Source organism: Carassius gibelio, chromosome B1 (assembly GCF_023724105.1).
Source record: "Carassius gibelio isolate Cgi1373 ecotype wild population from Czech Republic chromosome B1, carGib1.2-hapl.c, whole genome shotgun sequence".
Classification (NCBI taxonomy): Eukaryota; Metazoa; Chordata; class Actinopteri; order Cypriniformes; family Cyprinidae; genus Carassius; species Carassius gibelio.
Genome location: NC_068396.1, coordinates 35,640,107 through 35,658,161, shown reverse-complemented (window position 1 = coordinate 35,658,161; position 18,055 = coordinate 35,640,107). Strand labels below are relative to the sequence as shown.

The 18,055-nt window shown below is 35.6% G+C and overlaps 4 protein-coding genes across 14 annotated transcripts in view; 3 read left to right on the top strand and 1 right to left on the bottom strand.

Moving 5' to 3' along the window:
• LOC127949510 (CMRF35-like molecule 1) overlaps positions 1-8,318 on the top strand; it is a 70,417-nt gene extending 62,099 nt beyond the window's left edge. For 3 of the 8 annotated variants that reach the window (XM_052546907.1, XM_052546906.1, XM_052546903.1), the window contains exons 4-7: positions 1,447-1,581; positions 7,369-7,473; positions 7,562-7,596; positions 7,702-8,318. In XM_052546907.1, the coding sequence (XP_052402867.1) occupies positions 1,447-1,581; positions 7,369-7,473; positions 7,562-7,596; positions 7,702-8,040 (614 nt within the window). In that variant the 3' untranslated portion in view covers positions 8,041-8,318. Of the gene's footprint in view, positions 1-1,446; positions 1,582-1,907; positions 2,013-2,092; positions 2,128-2,242; positions 2,417-7,368; positions 7,474-7,561; positions 7,597-7,701 lie in introns of all 8 variants that reach the window. The other 5 variants (XM_052546904.1, XM_052546901.1, XM_052546902.1 and 2 more) reach the window with 3 other exon arrangements.
• The window catches only part of LOC127949439 (B-cell receptor CD22-like), a 336,416-nt gene that overhangs the window by 184,737 nt on the left and 133,624 nt on the right, over positions 1-18,055 (bottom strand). The window lies entirely within an intron of this gene.
• On the top strand, positions 4,407-12,167 carry LOC127949444 (uncharacterized protein SPEM3-like). 4 transcript variants are annotated; one of them, XM_052546747.1, is made up of 7 exons: positions 8,788-8,844; positions 8,950-9,002; positions 9,112-9,429; positions 9,716-9,793; positions 9,871-10,017; positions 10,469-10,509; positions 10,592-12,165. In XM_052546747.1, exons 1-7 carry the CDS (start codon positions 8,840-8,842, stop codon positions 11,855-11,857), a joined length of 1,908 nt encoding a protein of 635 aa, XP_052402707.1. In that variant the 5' UTR covers positions 8,788-8,839; the 3' UTR covers positions 11,858-12,165. The 4 variants fall into 4 exon arrangements, with proteins under 4 accessions (XP_052402708.1, XP_052402707.1, XP_052402706.1 ...); XM_052546748.1 differs by lacking the exons at positions 8,788-8,844; positions 8,950-9,002 and adding an exon at positions 4,407-4,546 and having other exon boundaries at positions 10,592-12,164; XM_052546746.1 differs by lacking the exon at positions 8,788-8,844 and having other exon boundaries at positions 8,877-9,002; positions 10,592-12,163.
• Positions 13,508-17,905, top strand: LOC127949482 (DNA-directed RNA polymerase II subunit RPB1). The gene is made up of 6 exons (XM_052546823.1): positions 13,508-13,939; positions 14,023-14,346; positions 15,560-15,679; positions 15,765-15,869; positions 16,019-16,071; positions 16,146-17,905. Exons 1-6 carry the CDS (start codon positions 13,900-13,902, stop codon positions 16,917-16,919), a joined length of 1,416 nt encoding a protein of 471 aa, XP_052402783.1. The 5' UTR covers positions 13,508-13,899; the 3' UTR covers positions 16,920-17,905.

The window sequence follows — 18,055 nt, the reverse complement described above, 5'->3', positions numbered from 1 at the left end:
TGCCCAAAAAGTTTTATCACTAGTCGCTTTTATGGAAAAAAAGAATCGCTAAATCTATCGACAAAGTCGCCAAGTTAGCAACTCCATTGCCCAGTGGAACGGCTTCAACCATCTCGTAAGTGTTGATAGGCTGTTACTCGTGAGGTGTAACCAATCAGATTGGGCGGCGGCCGTGGGCGGGACATTGAGCAAGTCTGCAGAGTGGTGAATACAGAGAGGCTGCGTGGCAAAGTAGTGCATTTTAAAATAAAATTGACTTTAATCAAACCACGGATCCGTGATAAGTTTTGTGATCCGTCTCGCCGTTAGTGTAGTAGCACTGATCACTTTGAGGGGGGGATAAATGTATCCTGACCGGGGATAAAAATAATTAAGCAGAGGCAGGGATACATTGACCAGAAAGCGGGAAATCTCACGCATCCCCGACGGCAAATCGCACCCTGGTGTTGACAACACAAAGTTAAAAAAGCAATGCAGAGAATCATCCAAGACAAGTTTTCCAAAGCCATGAAAAGAATGAAAGGAAAGAGTAAAGATATAAAGTAGCGAGTACCAAATACATGTGTTTGAAATAAATGTTACACCATACTGCTGCTGCTGTTCTTTCAATAAGCAATTTTAATACATTAAATGAAATGCCAAATGAACATACAATAATAAATCATGACACCACATAAAATATAAAAAGCTGTAACAATTTATACAGTTTAATAAAATAACACTAATAAATAAAGTAACAAACCAACAATGTAGTTTTTTTTTCCCCACATCATGCTAAAGTTTTCAGACTATAAGACATTCATACTTCCCATAAATGAGTGATTGTGGTTCTTTTGTATTGTATAAACATGATACTTGACTCTGAACTGCTGCTAATCGTTATTCTTTTGTTTGTAATATTCTGATTATTGGTGCCCGACTCACAGCTAGATTGACGACACTTCATCATTTCATCAGTTGTGTTTAGAGCGTCGCCAGTCATGTTTCATCACCGTCGCTCAGCTTTTTCAAACTTATTTTTTCCTCCCAAACGAGGAACAAAAATGAACTTAGTTTTAAGTATACCGGGGCCTTCACACTCATGTTTTATTTTTATTTATTTTTATTTTTTGTGAAAAAAATAAATAATAATATATATATAAAAAAAAACACTGTTCCTAATGCGTAGTCACTATATTCACATAAATAATTTAAGTCATAATTTCAATCAAATAATCAATAGTTAGTCTGATTCTCTTGAAAACAGAGGCATCAAAGCTTCTAAATACATTTAAAATCATTTAATAATTAAATAATCTGGACATGAGCACAGCTTTACATTAGATGGGTTTTCCATGATGTCTTAACATCTGTATTCATGCATCTGACAGACACATTTATACAAAAAATGATTATTAATTGTGAGCAGCATGTTCATATTTCACTTTTTTTCTCTCTCTCTGTCAGTGACACCTCGAACAGGAAGTGAAACAACAAGAACAATGACAGGAAGTACTGCAGTTCAGCACGATCAGCCAAACACTGAGCGCACAAACTACACTACCCATGATGCAACTGTCCCAGTACCAGTTTTATCATTTGGTATATTTTGGAGAAAATCAATTGTTTTGAACATTTGTTGAGACACATTTAGCTCATGATGAACCTGATCAAAGTGATTCACACATCAGACGTCATGTGGTTAGTCTGGTTTCACATCAGCCAAGAGTTTTCCTCAGAGGACTGTGGTTCAGCATCGCGGTTTCACTTCGGTCACACAATATAACAGCAACAGATTTACAATATTTAAAAATGTTGAATATTTCAATAATTTAAGTAATTTATGTAAATGATAAGATCATTATTATTTATTCAGCAGTATAATCAGAATCAGTTCTGTGTTGTTTTGTGTTTATTGTTGTGTTCAGGTCTGTCTTCTGTTGCTGGCGGTCTGGGTTCGGTTCTGCTGGTTCTGGTTCTGTGTTCTGGAACGTTCCTCGTTCTCAAAAAGAGGAAGAGGAAATCTGGGACAGGTAACAGTTTATTTATGATTATAAACTCATTTTTGAGTATGTTTGACTCATTCTTTTCTCTCTTTTCATCGATATTTCAGCTTTATTTCAGCAAAATGTGCAACACAATACAGAGGTGGGTGATCAGCTCTTTACCTGTAGAAGATCAGAAATACATGTAACGTATTGTTTATTGATGAGCATTGAATGCTATCTTTATGAACTGGTAAATCATTTATGTTGTTTTTCAGGCTGAGCTTATGTATGAGGAGATTCCAAACAGTGATGTCATCACTGCAACCTGTTCATCCAATCAGACGCCTGCATCACACCTCAACACCCGCCCACAAGACTCTGCTGTTTATGCCAGTGTAACCAAACAGCAGCCTGATTCAAACCCCAGTCACATCCACTCGACCAATCAGGTGACGGATACAGACTGTGATTATTATGCTAATATGAAGCCGTCTGAACCAACAACAGACAACAGAACAGATCTGATCTACTCAACAGTGACACGTCCACAAAACATCAAGACCAACGACGGCTCGATATATTCACTGATCAAACATAAATAATAAAAAATCTGCACTGATGTGAAAAAAAAATATATATATATATCTAGACAGTTTAATTAATTAATATCTGAGTTTGTATTAGTATTTTATAAACTCTATAATGTTACTGACAGGAAAAGTTACTAAAAATAAAAATGGTTTAATTCTTTGTAAAGAGTACAGCTCATCAACAGTAAATGAGTATTTTGTTCACCTCAAGCGTGAAGGTCAGAGATCTGAGCTACATCACGCTCTCTACAGGTGATGTGTGATAATACACAGCTCCACACACAAATCATGATCAACCACCAGATGATGTACATTTGACTGAAATCAGCTGCAAACTTGTGGTGAAAAATGAACAGATCTATTGAAGGTTAACTTAACCCGAGTTACAGAACCTACAATCTTGATTTTGATCAAAATGACATGTATTTATTCCGTGCTGTTTAGATCGGTGTCATTGTGAAGATGTGTAAAGCTGGATGAGGTTAGAGAGACAGAAAGGGCAAGGAAATATGATGCTGCATTTCTTCAATCAGTACAGAGGAGAAAGACTGTAACATTAGTCACAGAATTTGGTCTCATGTACAGTTTAACACTTTTTTTATTTGTATTAGTATTATTACTGCATGATGATGATTTAATGTGGATATGGATTATATCTGTAAATTATTATTCTGGTCTTATAATGTGTCGTTGTCAGATGTATCTCTGTATGATGATGTTTCTGATTTCAGCTGTTGTAGTTTCTTCAAAAGTAGTCACAGGACACAGAGGAGAGCGGCTTGACATCAGATGCAGCTATTCATCTGGAAATGAATCAAAACCAAAGTATTTTTGTAAAGACAATGGAAATAAAAGCATTGTGGTTATATGAGGATCTCCAGATGAAGACGAGAGATTCTCTCTGACTGATGTTTTCTCCGTCAGCATCACTGACCTGAGAACAGAGGATACAGGACGATACTGGAGTGGAGTGGAGAGGACTTCACCGTTTATAGATGTCTATTCAGAAATACTGTTGCTGTTACACAGTTAGTGATTAATTGTATCTGAAAGTGTGTGTGAGTGATCAAGTCAGTAAATCTTGTTAGTCGACTCATATACTGTTGAGCTGATCGTCTGCTAGACTTGAGTGTGTTCAGTATAAAATACATCATTAAACCAGAGATTACATGAAAGATTTTGTGTATTTAACGTTGATATTTCCTGACACTGATCAGTGAAGAAGACCTCTAAAGAACCAACAATTAACTCTTTTATAAACACAACGTCATATTTCAGCACAACAGAGACATTTAATATTCTGTTATTTAATTATTTATAATGTACTTTTACACTGCTTTGGGTAAGAAAGTGTCTTCAATAGAAAACACAACTTCTGTTCATATTCACAAGATAAGATGAGTAGTTTTTGTGTTCATGGTGTCTATGTGGTCACAATGCTCTTACTGACCAGCACATTCAGAGTTAATAGTTTTCTCTCCGTCATTGTTGACTCATCAAAAAGAGAGAGAGAGAAACTACAAGAACAGGAAGTACTGCTGTTCATCTCAATCAGCGAAACACTAGTGAGCACACAAACTACACTACCCATGATGCAACAGTGTCCTGAATGAGATACTGTATTTTAACTCTTGTGATGCACACATCAGACGTCATGTGTTTAATCTGGATTCACGTCAGCTGTAGACAGAAGCGTTTTCCTCTGAACTATTGAGGTTCACTTCAGTTACACAATATAACAGGTTAATTTACTGAAACTGAGAGCAGTTACAGAAGCTCAAATCTTGAGTACTGTGCTGTTTAGGTCTGTATAATAAATGTTGTGAATGAGGTTAGAGAGACAGAAAGGGGAAGGAAGTACAATTCTGCATCTTCTCGCTCAGAACGGAAGAGAAAGACTGTAACATTAGTCACAGAATCTGGTCTCACATTTCAGTAAAATGTTCAGCATGTGTGTCGTTCTGCTCGTCTTTTCCAGCATCTCTACAGGTGAGTTCAAGACTCTGAGGTCTTTTGGACAGAATTTGAAATTTTCATATTTTTGCCACTGCATGATGATTTGATGGTTATATTTGTACATTATTATTCAGTTCTGATATCTCTTGCTCACACATAACATATCTATATAATAATATTTCTGTTTTCAGCTGTTGTTTGTGCTCCAGAAACAGTCACAGGACACAGAGGAGAGAGAGTTGACATCAGATGCCCCTATGAATCTGGATATTAATCAAATTCAAAGTATTTATGTAAAGGCAAGTGCATCTTTGGATTAAGAAACATCATTGTTAGATCAGGATCTCCAGCTGAAGACGAGAGATTCTCTCTGACTGATGACAAGATGACCAGAGTTTTCACCGTCAGCATCACTGACCTGAGAACAGAGAATGAGGGACAATACTGGTGTGGTGTGGGGAGGACTTTAGATACTGATGTCTATTCAGAGATTGTGTTGCAGGTTAAAGAGGGTACGTTATTAATTTTATTCGATGGTGTAGAAAGTGTGAGTGATTGATCAAGTCAGTAAATCTTGTAAGTGACTCATATACTGTTGAGTCTGCTAGACTTGAGTGTGTTCAGTATAAGATACATCTATCCAGAGATTACATGAAAGATGATGTGTATTTGATATCAAAATCAGTGTGAATTCATCTGAATCAGTATCAATAATGATCTTTCCTCTTCAGATAAGGAGACCGCAGAGGTTTCAACTATCAGCTCTTTTTCAAACACAGCGTCATATTTCAGCACAACAGAGATATATCCACGATCCAGCAGCATCACAATCACAGAAAGAAAAGAAACAATCACAGATCAGCACACATCAGCAGGTCAGTTCATCTGTCTGTCACTGCATATGACTCTGTTTCTTGACTGTTTAGATAGTGAGCTTATACAGTAGTTGAAGACATCTATTAGATGACTCTTTTGAGATTAGATGTGTTTAATGTCTTTCTGTACATGCAGGGTCTGAAATCTACATCTGTGTTGAAGAATGATGGTTCAATCTCCAGATATTTGCTTCATTGGTGTTATAGTGTACTTAAAGTTGCTTTGGATAAAAAAACAAAAAAAAACAAATGTGTCTTTATTAGAAAACATAACTTGAAAATACAACTTCCATTCATATTCACAATATGATCTGAATATGTTCAAGGTTATTTTTTATTTATTTTTATTTTTTTCTGTCACTGGGAGAAAGAAACAGCCAGAACAGGAAGTACTGCTGTTCAACTCGATCAGACAAACACTAGTAAGCACACAAACTACACTACCCATGATGCCACAGTGTCTTCAATGATAACATGCAATTAGATATTTTAACTCTTGTGACTCATGATGAACCTGATCAGTGATGTACACATCAGACGTCATGTGGTTAATCTGGTTTCACGTCAGCTGTAGACAGAAGTGTTTTCCTCTGAACTATTGAGGTTCACCATCGCGGTTTCACTTCGGTTACACAATATAACAGCAACACATTTCCAGTACACAGCAAAATCCCCAGTGTTAATTTAACACTCTTGAGTGTGGACTCATATAAACACTAAAGCAGTGTTAAAAGTAACACTAAAGCAGAGTTGAAGTTAATGAGATAATTAAGAAGTTAATTGAGTTATGATTGACCATTATTGAAGACACCTGACGTTAACAAGCAGAATCACCAAACGAGAAAAATCACAATTTGTGTGTTATCTTTAGATTTTATGTGGCTGTGGTGACTGAATTATATCATACAGACAGACCACAGCAAAGGCAATCATGTGTGCTATTGATTGTGGTTTGAGCTATTTGTTATAGAGTTACCTGAGTTTAGGTTTCTTTACTGCATACATAAATTAAGTGAAAAAGAAAAGTAAGCTGACATGTTTTAATAGTTAGTTCTACGTAAAAAAAAAAAAAAAAAAAAAAAAAAAGTAATCTTTTGTTTAGACACACAGACATCAGGAATCAGCGTGAGCATCACAACAACGGTGACCATCAAAAAAGCATGTTGTAGCCAATAAAAACTCATCCATGGCTCCCATCATGCATTGCGGCATGAATAAATTATGAGTTGAGCGGTCTTTTTAACTTTTTATTCTAACTATATTTTATTTTTGCTGTTTCTATGTTCATTTTTTGAATCTAGTTTTGTGATGTTCAGAGTTGGTCTGTTTATCTGAATATGTTGTTTGTCACCGTTGTTGAGATTCATACGTTGATTATTGTTATCTTTGTGTGCCTAAAATTAGAATTCTTTAATAAAAAAAAATCAGAATCGCTTGCAAGAGATAACTACAAAATGTATAGAAAATACAGATTTTTTCATTGTGAAAACAAAGCTGTGACAATCAGTAATGGAAGTTTTACTTTGAGAAGAGACTGTAAATGAGTTCAGTGATTCATGTCAAACAACGATTACATTAAAACATAATCATCAACACGCGGTGATTTTTGCTCTTGGTTTGACAAGCAAACTTTAAAAGTAAAAAGTTACAAGCCAAGATCCCAACTAAAGCAAACACTGACCACTATAATGGTGACACACAAATTGTGATTTTCTCGTTTGGTGATTCTGCTTGTTAACATCAGGCGTCTTCAATAATGGTCAATCATAACTCAATTAACTTCTTAATTATCTCATTAACTTCAACTCTGCTTCAGTGTTACTTTTAACACTGCTTCAGTGTTTATATGAGTCCACACTCAGAGTGTTAAATTAACACTGGGGATTTTGCTGTGTACTGCACTCTTAATAGCACAGTAACCAATATGATTTATATTATTCATTGTTCATTTGACAGTTGTTCTTTTATTGTTGTGTTCAGGTCTGTCTTCTGTTGCTGGCGGTCTGGGTTCGGTTCTGCTCGTTCTGGTTCTGTGTTCTGCAATATTCCTCGTTCTGAAAAAGAGAAAGAGGAAATCTAGGACAGGTAACAGTTTATTTGTGATTATAAAGTGTTTTTTGAGTGTCTGTGTTGATCTGACTTTGTCTTTTCTCTCTTTTCATGGTCCCTTCAGCTTTATTTCAGCAAAATGTACAGCACAATACAGAGGTGGGTGATCAAATCTTTACCTGTAGAAGATCAGAAATGATTATCTATATCTATCTAGTATTATCTATGAACCAGTAAATTAATGCTGTATATGTTGTTTTTCAGAGTGTCCACATGTATGAGATTGTAAACAGTGACCCCGGACCATCTGATGTCATCACTGCAACATCTTCATCCAATCAGACGCCTGCATCACACCTCAACACCCGCCCACCTGACTCTGCTGTTTATGCCACAGTAACAAATCAGCAGCCTGATTCAAACCCCTTTCACATCCACTCGACCAATCAGGTGACGGATACAGACTGTGATTATTATGCTAATATGAAGCCGCCTGAACCAACAACAGACAACAGAACAGATCTGATCTACTCAACAGTGACACGTCCACAAAACATCAAGACCAACGACGGCTCGATATACTCACTGATCAAATATAAATAATAAAAAAAGAGTTCCAAAGCTTCTTCATCAACATCTGCACTGATGCTCAAAGTGAAAAAAAAAATGGTGCATGCTACATATTTTTTATGAATCAATATGTTGATAGATTTTTCTGAGTTTTTATCAGTATTTTCAAAATGGTGTAGTTTTACTAACAAGAAAAGTGAACTTAAGATTATTTTTTAAATGTTCTAGCCACTGTTCTCAGGTGTATTGTACAGGTCTGTATTAAGCACTGTTCACTTGTGCTCGGATCAATGAAAACGTCTTAACAGCGAGTGTGAACAGGGTCTGAAATCAGCTCCAAACTAACAGCCCTGCTGAAACAAACAACAGAAACCATCACAGAAAACCTAATGGCTTACTCTACAAATACCTTTACAAGCATGACAAACCATAAACTATTAACCATTAAAACCATTACAAAATGTGTTTCAGGAGATGTTCTACTAGGTTGTAATGATTTCAACAAGCCACTAATAAAAGTTGACAAACTTACCTGTAGAGACCCACAGAGACCATTACAGTCTCCAATAAACCCAATACAAGTCCCATTATAACCAGTAATACCATTTATTTATTTATTTTTTTTTTTCAAGCAGGGGGTGAACTCATGAAAATTGTACTATGACTACTGAATGTTAATTTAATGAAACTGAGAGCAGTTAGAGAAGCTAAAATCTTAAATTTGATCAAATGTACACTCAGGAAGGCAAGTTCTGTGCTGTTTAGGTCTGTATAATAAATGGACAGATGGCATTGTTTAGATCGGTGTCATTGTGAAGATGTGTAAAGCTGGATGAGGTTAAAAAGACAGAAAGGGGAAGGAAATATAATGCCGGATTTCTTCACACAGTACGGAAGAGAAAGACTGTAACATTAGTCACAGAATATGGTTTCGTATTTCAGTAAAATGTTCAGCATGTGTGTCGTTCTGCTCGTCTTTTCCAGCATCTCTACAGGTGAGTTCAAGACTCTGAGGTCTTTTGTTCAGAATTTGTACATTATTATTCAGTTCTGATATCTCTTGCTCACACATAACAGCTCTATATAATAATATTTCTGTTTCAGCTGTTGTTGGTGCTCCAGAAACAGTCACAGGACACAGAGGAGAGAGAGTAGATATCAGATGCAGATATGAATCTGGATATGAATCAAATTCAAAGTATTTTTGTAAAGGAGAGTGTGTCTATGGATTTAGAGACATTGTGGTTAAATCAGGATCTCCAGCTGAAGACGAGAGATTCTCTCTGACCGATGACACGAGGACCAGAGTTTTCACCGTCAGCATCACTGACCTGAGAACAGAGGATGAGGGACGATACTGGTGTGGAGTGGAGAGGACTATAGCTGATGTCTATTCAGAGATTATGTTGCTGGTTAAAGAGGGTAAGTGTTTCATTTTTTATTAGCTGTTGTTCAAATTAACTGCATGGAAATAAGACGAGAGCAATCATTTAGTCTTTGTCTTGTAAACTGCCTGCTTTGATTTAAATGTGTTGATTAGAAAATACAGCAGTAAGCCACTAGTGTGCATTATAGTGATTTTACCACAGTTAACCCACAGTACTAAAAACAGATTAAATTAATAAAAATATGATACGATAATATGACCACTGAGGTTTCAACCCTCAGCAACATGTTACAAACACACTGAAATATTTCAATACAACAGATCAGATTCAACAAACCACCAGCATCACAACCACAGAAAGAAAAACCACTATCACAGATCAGGACAGCTCCTCAACGGGTCAGTTTATCAGTTCATCAGTTCATCAATGTGATGATCTAGAAGTAAGTTTAAAGTATGTTAAATGTGTGTGACAGGTGATGTCTGGAGCACAGAGTCTGTCATCTACGTCTCTGTGGGGTTAGTCCTCGTGATGATCATCTTCCTCGCTGCGCTGACGGTGTTGTGTAGGAAGAGAAGCAAGAAACCACCAAGAGTTACGCAATCTGGGCTTTCACCACAAGGTCAAGAACCTAGACACACACACACACACGCACACACGCACGCACGCACACACACACACACACACACACGCACGCACGCACACACACACACACACACACACACACACACACACAGGTTTACTAAATGGGGACTTTACAAAGACGTAATAATTTTTATACTGTACAGAATGTATAATCCATCACACTATACAAACCCTACATCTAACCCTACCCCTTAAAATAATCGTTCTGCATTTTATAATTACACAGAGAGTATTGGCCAATACATAAATAGTATCGTTTTTACAAATGAGGAAATTACAGCTTTCCCAACATAGAAAGTTTTGTCAAGTTTATCTCACTTCCGGGTAAAAAGCCCCAAAATTGGATTAAGCACACATATACTGTATTTCTTGAGAAAATTCCTATTGTTTGTTTGAATGTAACATTAATTCTCCCCATGTTTTGACAGTCTCCATTGTGCTTCTTCCTTTGAATGAACACACTGCAGAGGTTAGTGATAATGTTGATGATGATTGATATTTATGAACTGCTAAAAACAAGAAGATTTGGAAGATAACAAGTTCTTTTGCAGGAGATTGACTGTAACAACCCCAAACATGAGGATATCAACAAGATGAAGGGCAAGAACAAAGACATCCACACTATCTGCACTACAATAGATAGACCAGAAGAATCATCAATCTACTCAACAGCAGATAAACCAGACGATTCAGTGATCTACTCAACAGCAGATAAACCAGAAGATTCAGTGATCTACTCAACAGCAGATAAACCAGAAGATTCAATGATCTACTCAACAGCAGATAAACCAGAAGATTCAGTGATCTACTCAACAGCAGATAAACCAGAAGATTCAGTGATCTACTCAACAGCAGATAAACCAGAAGATTCAATGATCTACTCAACAGCAGATAAACCAGACGATTCAGTGATCTACTCAACAGCAGATAAACCAGAAGATTCAATGATCTACTCAACAGCAGATAAACCAGAAGATTCAATGATCTACTCAACAGCAGAATGTCCCAAAGATTCAATGATCTACTCAACAGCAGATAAACCAGAAGATTCAATGATCTACTCAACAGCAGATAAACCAGAAGATTCAGTGATCTACTCAACAGCAGATAAACCAGAAGATTCAATGATCTACTCAACAGCAGATAAACCAGAAGATTCAATGATCTACTCAACAGCAGATAAACCAGAAGATTCAGTGATCTACTCAACAGCAGATAAACCAGAAGATTCAGTGATCTACTCAACAGCAGATAAACCAGAAGATTCAATGATCTACTCAACAGCAGATAAACCAGAAGATTCAATGATCTACTCAACAGCAGATAAACCAGAAGATTCAATGATCTACTCAACAGCAGATAAACCAGAAGATTCAATGATCTACTCAACAGCAGATAAACCAGAAGATTCAATGATCTACTCAACAGCAGATAAACCAGAAGATTCAATGATCTACTCAACAGCAGATAAACCAGAAGATTCAATGATCTACTCAACAGCAGATAAACCAGAAGATTCAATGATCTACTCAACAGCAGATAAACCAGACGATTCAATGATCTACTCAACAGCAGATAAACCAGAAGATTCAGTGATCTACTCAACAGCAGATAAACCAGAAGATTCAGTGATCTACTCAACAGCAGATAAACCAGAAGATTCAGTGATCTACTCAACAGCAGATAAACCAGACGATTCAATGATCTACTCAACAGCAGATAAACCAGACGATTCAATGATCTACTCAACAGCAGATAAACCAGACGATTCAGTGATCTACTCAACAGCTGAATGTCCAGATGATTCAACCTCATGACATTTTTACAGACTGTGTCTCATAGCAGCTTCACGGACTGGAAGCTGATCCCACAAAGCATCGGAATTTAATCTACTGTAAAAAAATAAAAATCCAAGATTTTAATAAGACATTTTGCATAAATAAGGGTTTATATGACCCTGTAAAATCCATAGTTTTTTTCCAGGTTGAAAAATGTCCAAGATACTATTTTAATGGTTCAGTTTAATTAAATAAATCAAAAGGCATGCCTAATTATTTGAAATCATGAAACTTACAATTTGCATCAATTTATTAAAGCTTTAATAAAAATAAAATCGTTAAAGACCCATGAAATGTTTTTTTTTTTTTTTTCTATTTATTGTTATGTTTACCAAATTTGGCTTTTCATGGATTTTCTGGATTCTATTTTAATGTTTTCATTAAATATTAATAATCTTAAAAATCAAAAAGCATCTCTAATAAACTGATTTTATATTAAACAATTTTATAAAAATATAATATAATATAATTAAAAAAAATCTGGTAAATAATTCTTAAAAAAAAAATTAATAGTAATTTTAGTATAATGCATCATTGTAGTAATCATTACATTAACTAATATTTATGTCACAATTTCTACAAGTTAAGCCAAACTTTTATTTTGACGAGTTGTTGTGAAGACCACTTTCTGTTTGTGTATGACACGACAATATTTCTTCTCAAAAGAAACGGTAAAATGCTCATGAAATGACTATCAGAGCAGTTCTAGCAATTATGTGAATGTTCTCACGTACATTTACATTTACAATTAATCATTTAGCAGACGCTTTTATCCAAAGTGACTTGCAAATGAGAACAATAGAAGCAGTCAGGTCAACAAGAGAACAACAACAGTAGTCTCAGTTAGTCTAGAACAGAACGAATAGCCAGGTTTATTTTCTTTATTTTAAATACTGAGGCTGCAGACAATGAATACCATTTAGAGTAAAATCCATTTGTATTACTTGAGTCAACAAATTCCGTCTGTGTTTTCCTCATTGTGGAAATCATAGGGCCCTAGATTTGAATGAGCAATCATGTCCTCATCTGCATGACTTTGTGGAACAGATGTAGACAGTCAGTCATTGGAAGATTTTGGTAATTTATTGTAAATGTCAGTGAATTCATTCATTCACTGATGTATTGTTTGTTGCACAGAAAGCAGTGACCCAAGTTGTATGTTATATTGTACTAATGTCTGATGTTATTTCTGTATTATTTGTGTATTTATGTGGAAACCAGGCAGTGGCTTATCTTATCATATGGGTTTATGGACAAATGACCTCATGTAAATAAACTGCTTCACTTCTGCTTTAGCTGTTATTGGCTCCTGATAACTGGATTGTGTGTTTCTTTATCTGTATGTTTTTTCAGGCAAATGTGGGTGATTACAGAATAAATGTAATGTAATTGTAAACTCTAATGTATTTGATTAAATACTGATCATTGACTTAAACATGAACTGAATGATGAAGTGTATTTTCTGCAGATCAATAAGGACTGAGTTGATCCATGTATGAAAATATGGAAATCAAGGATTTTCTCTAAACACAGAAGACAGGAAGTAAAGTGAAATAGTGAGAAGTGTGTTGGCTACACACTTCATGAATGTTTTATTTATTTATTTATTTATTTATTTATTTATTTATTTATTTATTTATTTATTTATTATATTTTATTGTTCTTCAAGGGTTGTGAGCATGACAAAGAGGAAGTCCTGATGCAGTACAGATTACAGTCTCACTGGACGCTCACTGTCTGAGAAACATGCTGCACATACTTTTTAAATGTCCACAGTTCTGTGCTTTGCTTTTTCTGTACAGTTTGTTCTTATTTTGTTAAAGCATTTTTTTACATGACCTGCATTTCTGTTTCTCTCTGTTCCAGTTCCAGCAGAAGACAAAGGAAGAGGAAGTCAGCATCTCATCACATTCATGATTCACACACTGTCATGAACCACCTGAAACACACTCTGAGAGCCTAAGGCCTGTGTAGAGCTGAGTCTACTAACAACAGAGAAGATCACTGAAGAAGAGAGAAGAATGAAGATCATCTGGACTTTCACTCTGTTGATGATTCCTGGTGAGAGTCTGACTTTTGAAAGCAATTTTAATGTTCATCTCATGTTAAGTGTTTTATTAAAATGCTGGTTTGTTGTTGTACAGTAGGTGCCATGACCTCCTTGAATGTGACTGGACATTCAGGCGGTGAAATCAACATCACATGCACATATCAAGGCAAACATGGAAATGAGAAGTATTTTTGTAAAGTACCGTGGTTAATAACTTGCTCTGATCTCATCAAGACTGAAGTGAAAAATAAATGGGTTGATTCTGGAAGATTCTCTCTGTATGACGACACAAGAGCAGCAGTTTTCACTGTGACCATCAGAGATCTGAGTGAAGAGGATTCTGGGATGTATTACTGTGCAGTTGATAAATCTTGGGCTAGAGATTCCTACACTGAAGTGAATCTGAACGTTATTACAGGTGAGTAAAATAATGCATTTTGAACATGGCTAATGCTGATTTGTTTTTCTCTCTCTCTCTCTCTCTTTTTTTACAGTTAGTATTGTTGACATTTTAAATTGTTAATTTTTCTGACCCTGTCCCATTTTAAGCATGAACTCACTACATATTGATCTCTTGCAATATGTAGTAAAAGCAAAAAGTCTAAATAAGACCTTTTACAATTTTATTATATATATCTTGATCACCTTTTGCATTTAAAAACGTATTTTAAGCCATTCTGTACAGAAGCCATGTTAAAGGGCAAATGTCAACTCTAAGACTGTCACGTGTATCATATCTTGTTTTGGACTTTAATGTTGTAGTTCTAGTTCAATCATCTCCCATTTCCTGTCCTAGTCTGTTTGCAGTTTATTTGCCGATTAGTTCATTGATTGTTTTCAGCCTGATGGAGATGTCTATAGTCATGTTCTCTGTGAGTAATGTGAACTCAAAGACAAGGTCTGACTGGATCCAAATGCAGAATGACATTTAAATGAAAATAAGGAAATGGAAAAGAGTAAGAGAACCAGAATGAAAAACACAAACAAATCATAGGGCAGACAACCAAGACTTAAAAAAGCACAAAGAAACACAAGGGCTATAAAATGGATTATAAGAAAACAAGACGTGCCTGAAAACAGTCAATAAACTAAACACAGAAACTTCAATCAGACTACAAGATTAAGACATGACATAGAAAAATAAGAAACAACAACTAGAACACAAAAGTCCCTAAGAAGTTATAGAGCGGTAAATATATGACAAAGATGTTGATTAGTCAACCGGAAATTTACAATAAGAGCTCAAATGTTATTTGGATGCATGTCTAAATGTTTGCCTAAAGATGTCAACAAGGAGCGAAAGCATGTTTTAAGAAGATGAATAAATGTGTTTGCACTGGGACTCTTTTAACATTTGTATATGTGCTAGAGACATATGCAGATGTTGATATGATCCCAGGTTGTACTGTATGATATTTATGGTTATGTGTGTAGTATGATCATAAATAGAGGCAGGATGTTTGCCTTTTCATTTTCATATGAATCTCTGTATTTGAAAATAACTTTATTTCATGTATATTATTTATTATATTGTATACATTTACAATAACAAAACTTTACGGATTTCAAAAGCTTTTAAAGCTTGAAAATTTAACCGTTTGTCAATGCCAATGATTTTCTCTATCATTTAGCACCCAAAACTCCACCCTCAGTATCATCACCATCATCATCAGTCCCAACTCCACCCATTTCACTAATTTCCCAGCCGTCGACATCTGATTTCACATGGGATTCTCCGTCTGTCTCAAATGGTATTCTGTTGATCCGTTCATTCGTCTTCTCTCATTGACCTGCAGTTATCAGAGAGAATCAGTCTCTCATGGTGTTTTCTCTCAGGTTTGTCTCTGATCATCGTTGTGTCTGTGGTTGTTCCTCTGCTCATCGCTGGACTCGTTTCATGTATACTGACTGTCTTCATGAAGCGTCAGGCTCGAGCTAAAGGTGGGGATTTGTCTTGGGGATTTGTCTTGAAGTCTAAAGGAACTAATTCCATAGGTGCATGGCATTTGTTAGCCATAGGGTTAAGTTTGTCAGAGTCATTTATTCATAGTGTTCAGTGTATATTCAGTGTAGTGTATTTGTTTTAACAGGCTCCGAGTCAGCCTCTAAAATGCCTGAACCTGGAATAGAAAACAATGATGCGGTTTGTGAAATCAAATAGTTTGTTAAGAATAAATGTTTGAAAGAATGACCTTTAATTTCTAATTTTCTTCACAGGTTCCTCAAACTCAGTACATTTACGAGGAGATTAAAGACACCAGACCTCACACTGGCTGCAAAACTGCCCAGTTACCCACAAACCCCTCTGATTCTACAAAAAAAGTTTATGCTATGCCTCAGTTACCCACAAACCCCTCTGATTCTATTACCACAGTTTATTCTACTCCGCAATTACCCACAAACCCCTCTGATTCTATTACCACAGTTTATTCTACTCCGCAATTACCCACAACCCCCTCTGATTCTATTACCACAGTTTATTCTACTCCGCAATTACCCACAAACCCCTCTGATTCTATTACCACAGTTTATTCTACTCCGCAATTACCCACAACCCCCTCTGATTCTATTACCACAGTTTATTCTACTCCGCAATTACCCACAACCCCCTCTGATTCTATTACCACAGTTTATTCTACTCCGCAATTACCCACAAACCCCTCTGATTCTATTACCACAGTTTATTCTACTCCGCAATTACCCACAACCCCCTCTGATTCTATTAACACAGTTTATTCTACTCCGCAATTACCCACAAACCCCTCTGATTCTATTACCACAGTTTATTCTACTCCGCAATTACCCACAACCCCCTCTGATTCTATTACCACAGTTTATTCTACTCCGCAATTACCCACAACCCCCTCTGATTCTATTACCACAGTTTATTCTACTCCGCAATTACCCACAAACCCCTCTGATTCTATTACCACAGTTTATTCTACTCCGCAATTACCCACAAACCCCTCTGTTGAGTGGCATAAGCAGTGAAAGAATCAGTTAACCACAAATCTCGCTATGTTTATAGAACACTGTTTATTCTACCGTTTAACAGTGCTGAAGAGCCAGGGATTATAAAACAAAATGAAACAATTCAAGTTAATTTTGGGTTACTTTTGATGAAATTTACATTTTAAATGAAAATGTAATTTAATAATATTTTGCAAAGCTATGTTTTCAGTTACATATTAACAAGGCGATATTCAGGTATATTTAATAAAAAATAAGAGTAACACAAAAAAGCTTGTATTGTTAGGTTTCTTTCGTCCCAACAGTCGCGGTCCAAATTGACAATGTACAACTTGTGTTCAAAGTGAAATAATATTGAAGTCGTTTTACATTTGTACAGAATACCACTTGGTATTGATAGACCACACTTCTGAGTCATGGACCACAGAAAATTTTTTATTTCTATCTCTATCTGAATCATTATCTTTTCAAATTATGTTTTTCTAAAAAGTGGTACTTTCACCCCTGCTCTCCCCTAAATGATAAACTTTTGTGAACTATTCCTTTAATGTATTATTATTATTAATTATTATTATTATTATTATTATTATTATTATTATTAAATTGTACTCTAAATAAGAAACTACATCTGCCAGCAGGTGTTGGTAATTGTCTTTATGAATCATTTATTCATTTGATTCAAACGGCTGATTCATTCAGGAATACAGTAAATGGCTTTCTTTATGAATGGGTCTTTGAATCATTGATTCATACCCGATTCATTCAAAATGTGGATTCATTCCAAAACTAAACACCACTGTGCTTTTCGGAGATGCACAACAATTCATGTCCTCTGTGAAATAGGTGGAGTTGTGACTGATGATGATGATGTTGAATTACTCAACTGTTGTGTAAAATCACATTTGCACTCGTGATATTCTGGACAAACAGTACTTGTGTGATATTGCTCTCACTGCTCGTGTGATTCACTTCATTTCATGATATAGACTAAAAATGAGACAAAAACAAGTATGGGGAATATATATATATATATATATATATATATATATATATATATATATATATATATATATATATATTTGTCATCAGAGGTTTATTTATTTTTATACATACAACAAACATCACAAAACACCAAAACAACAACAACAGACATCATC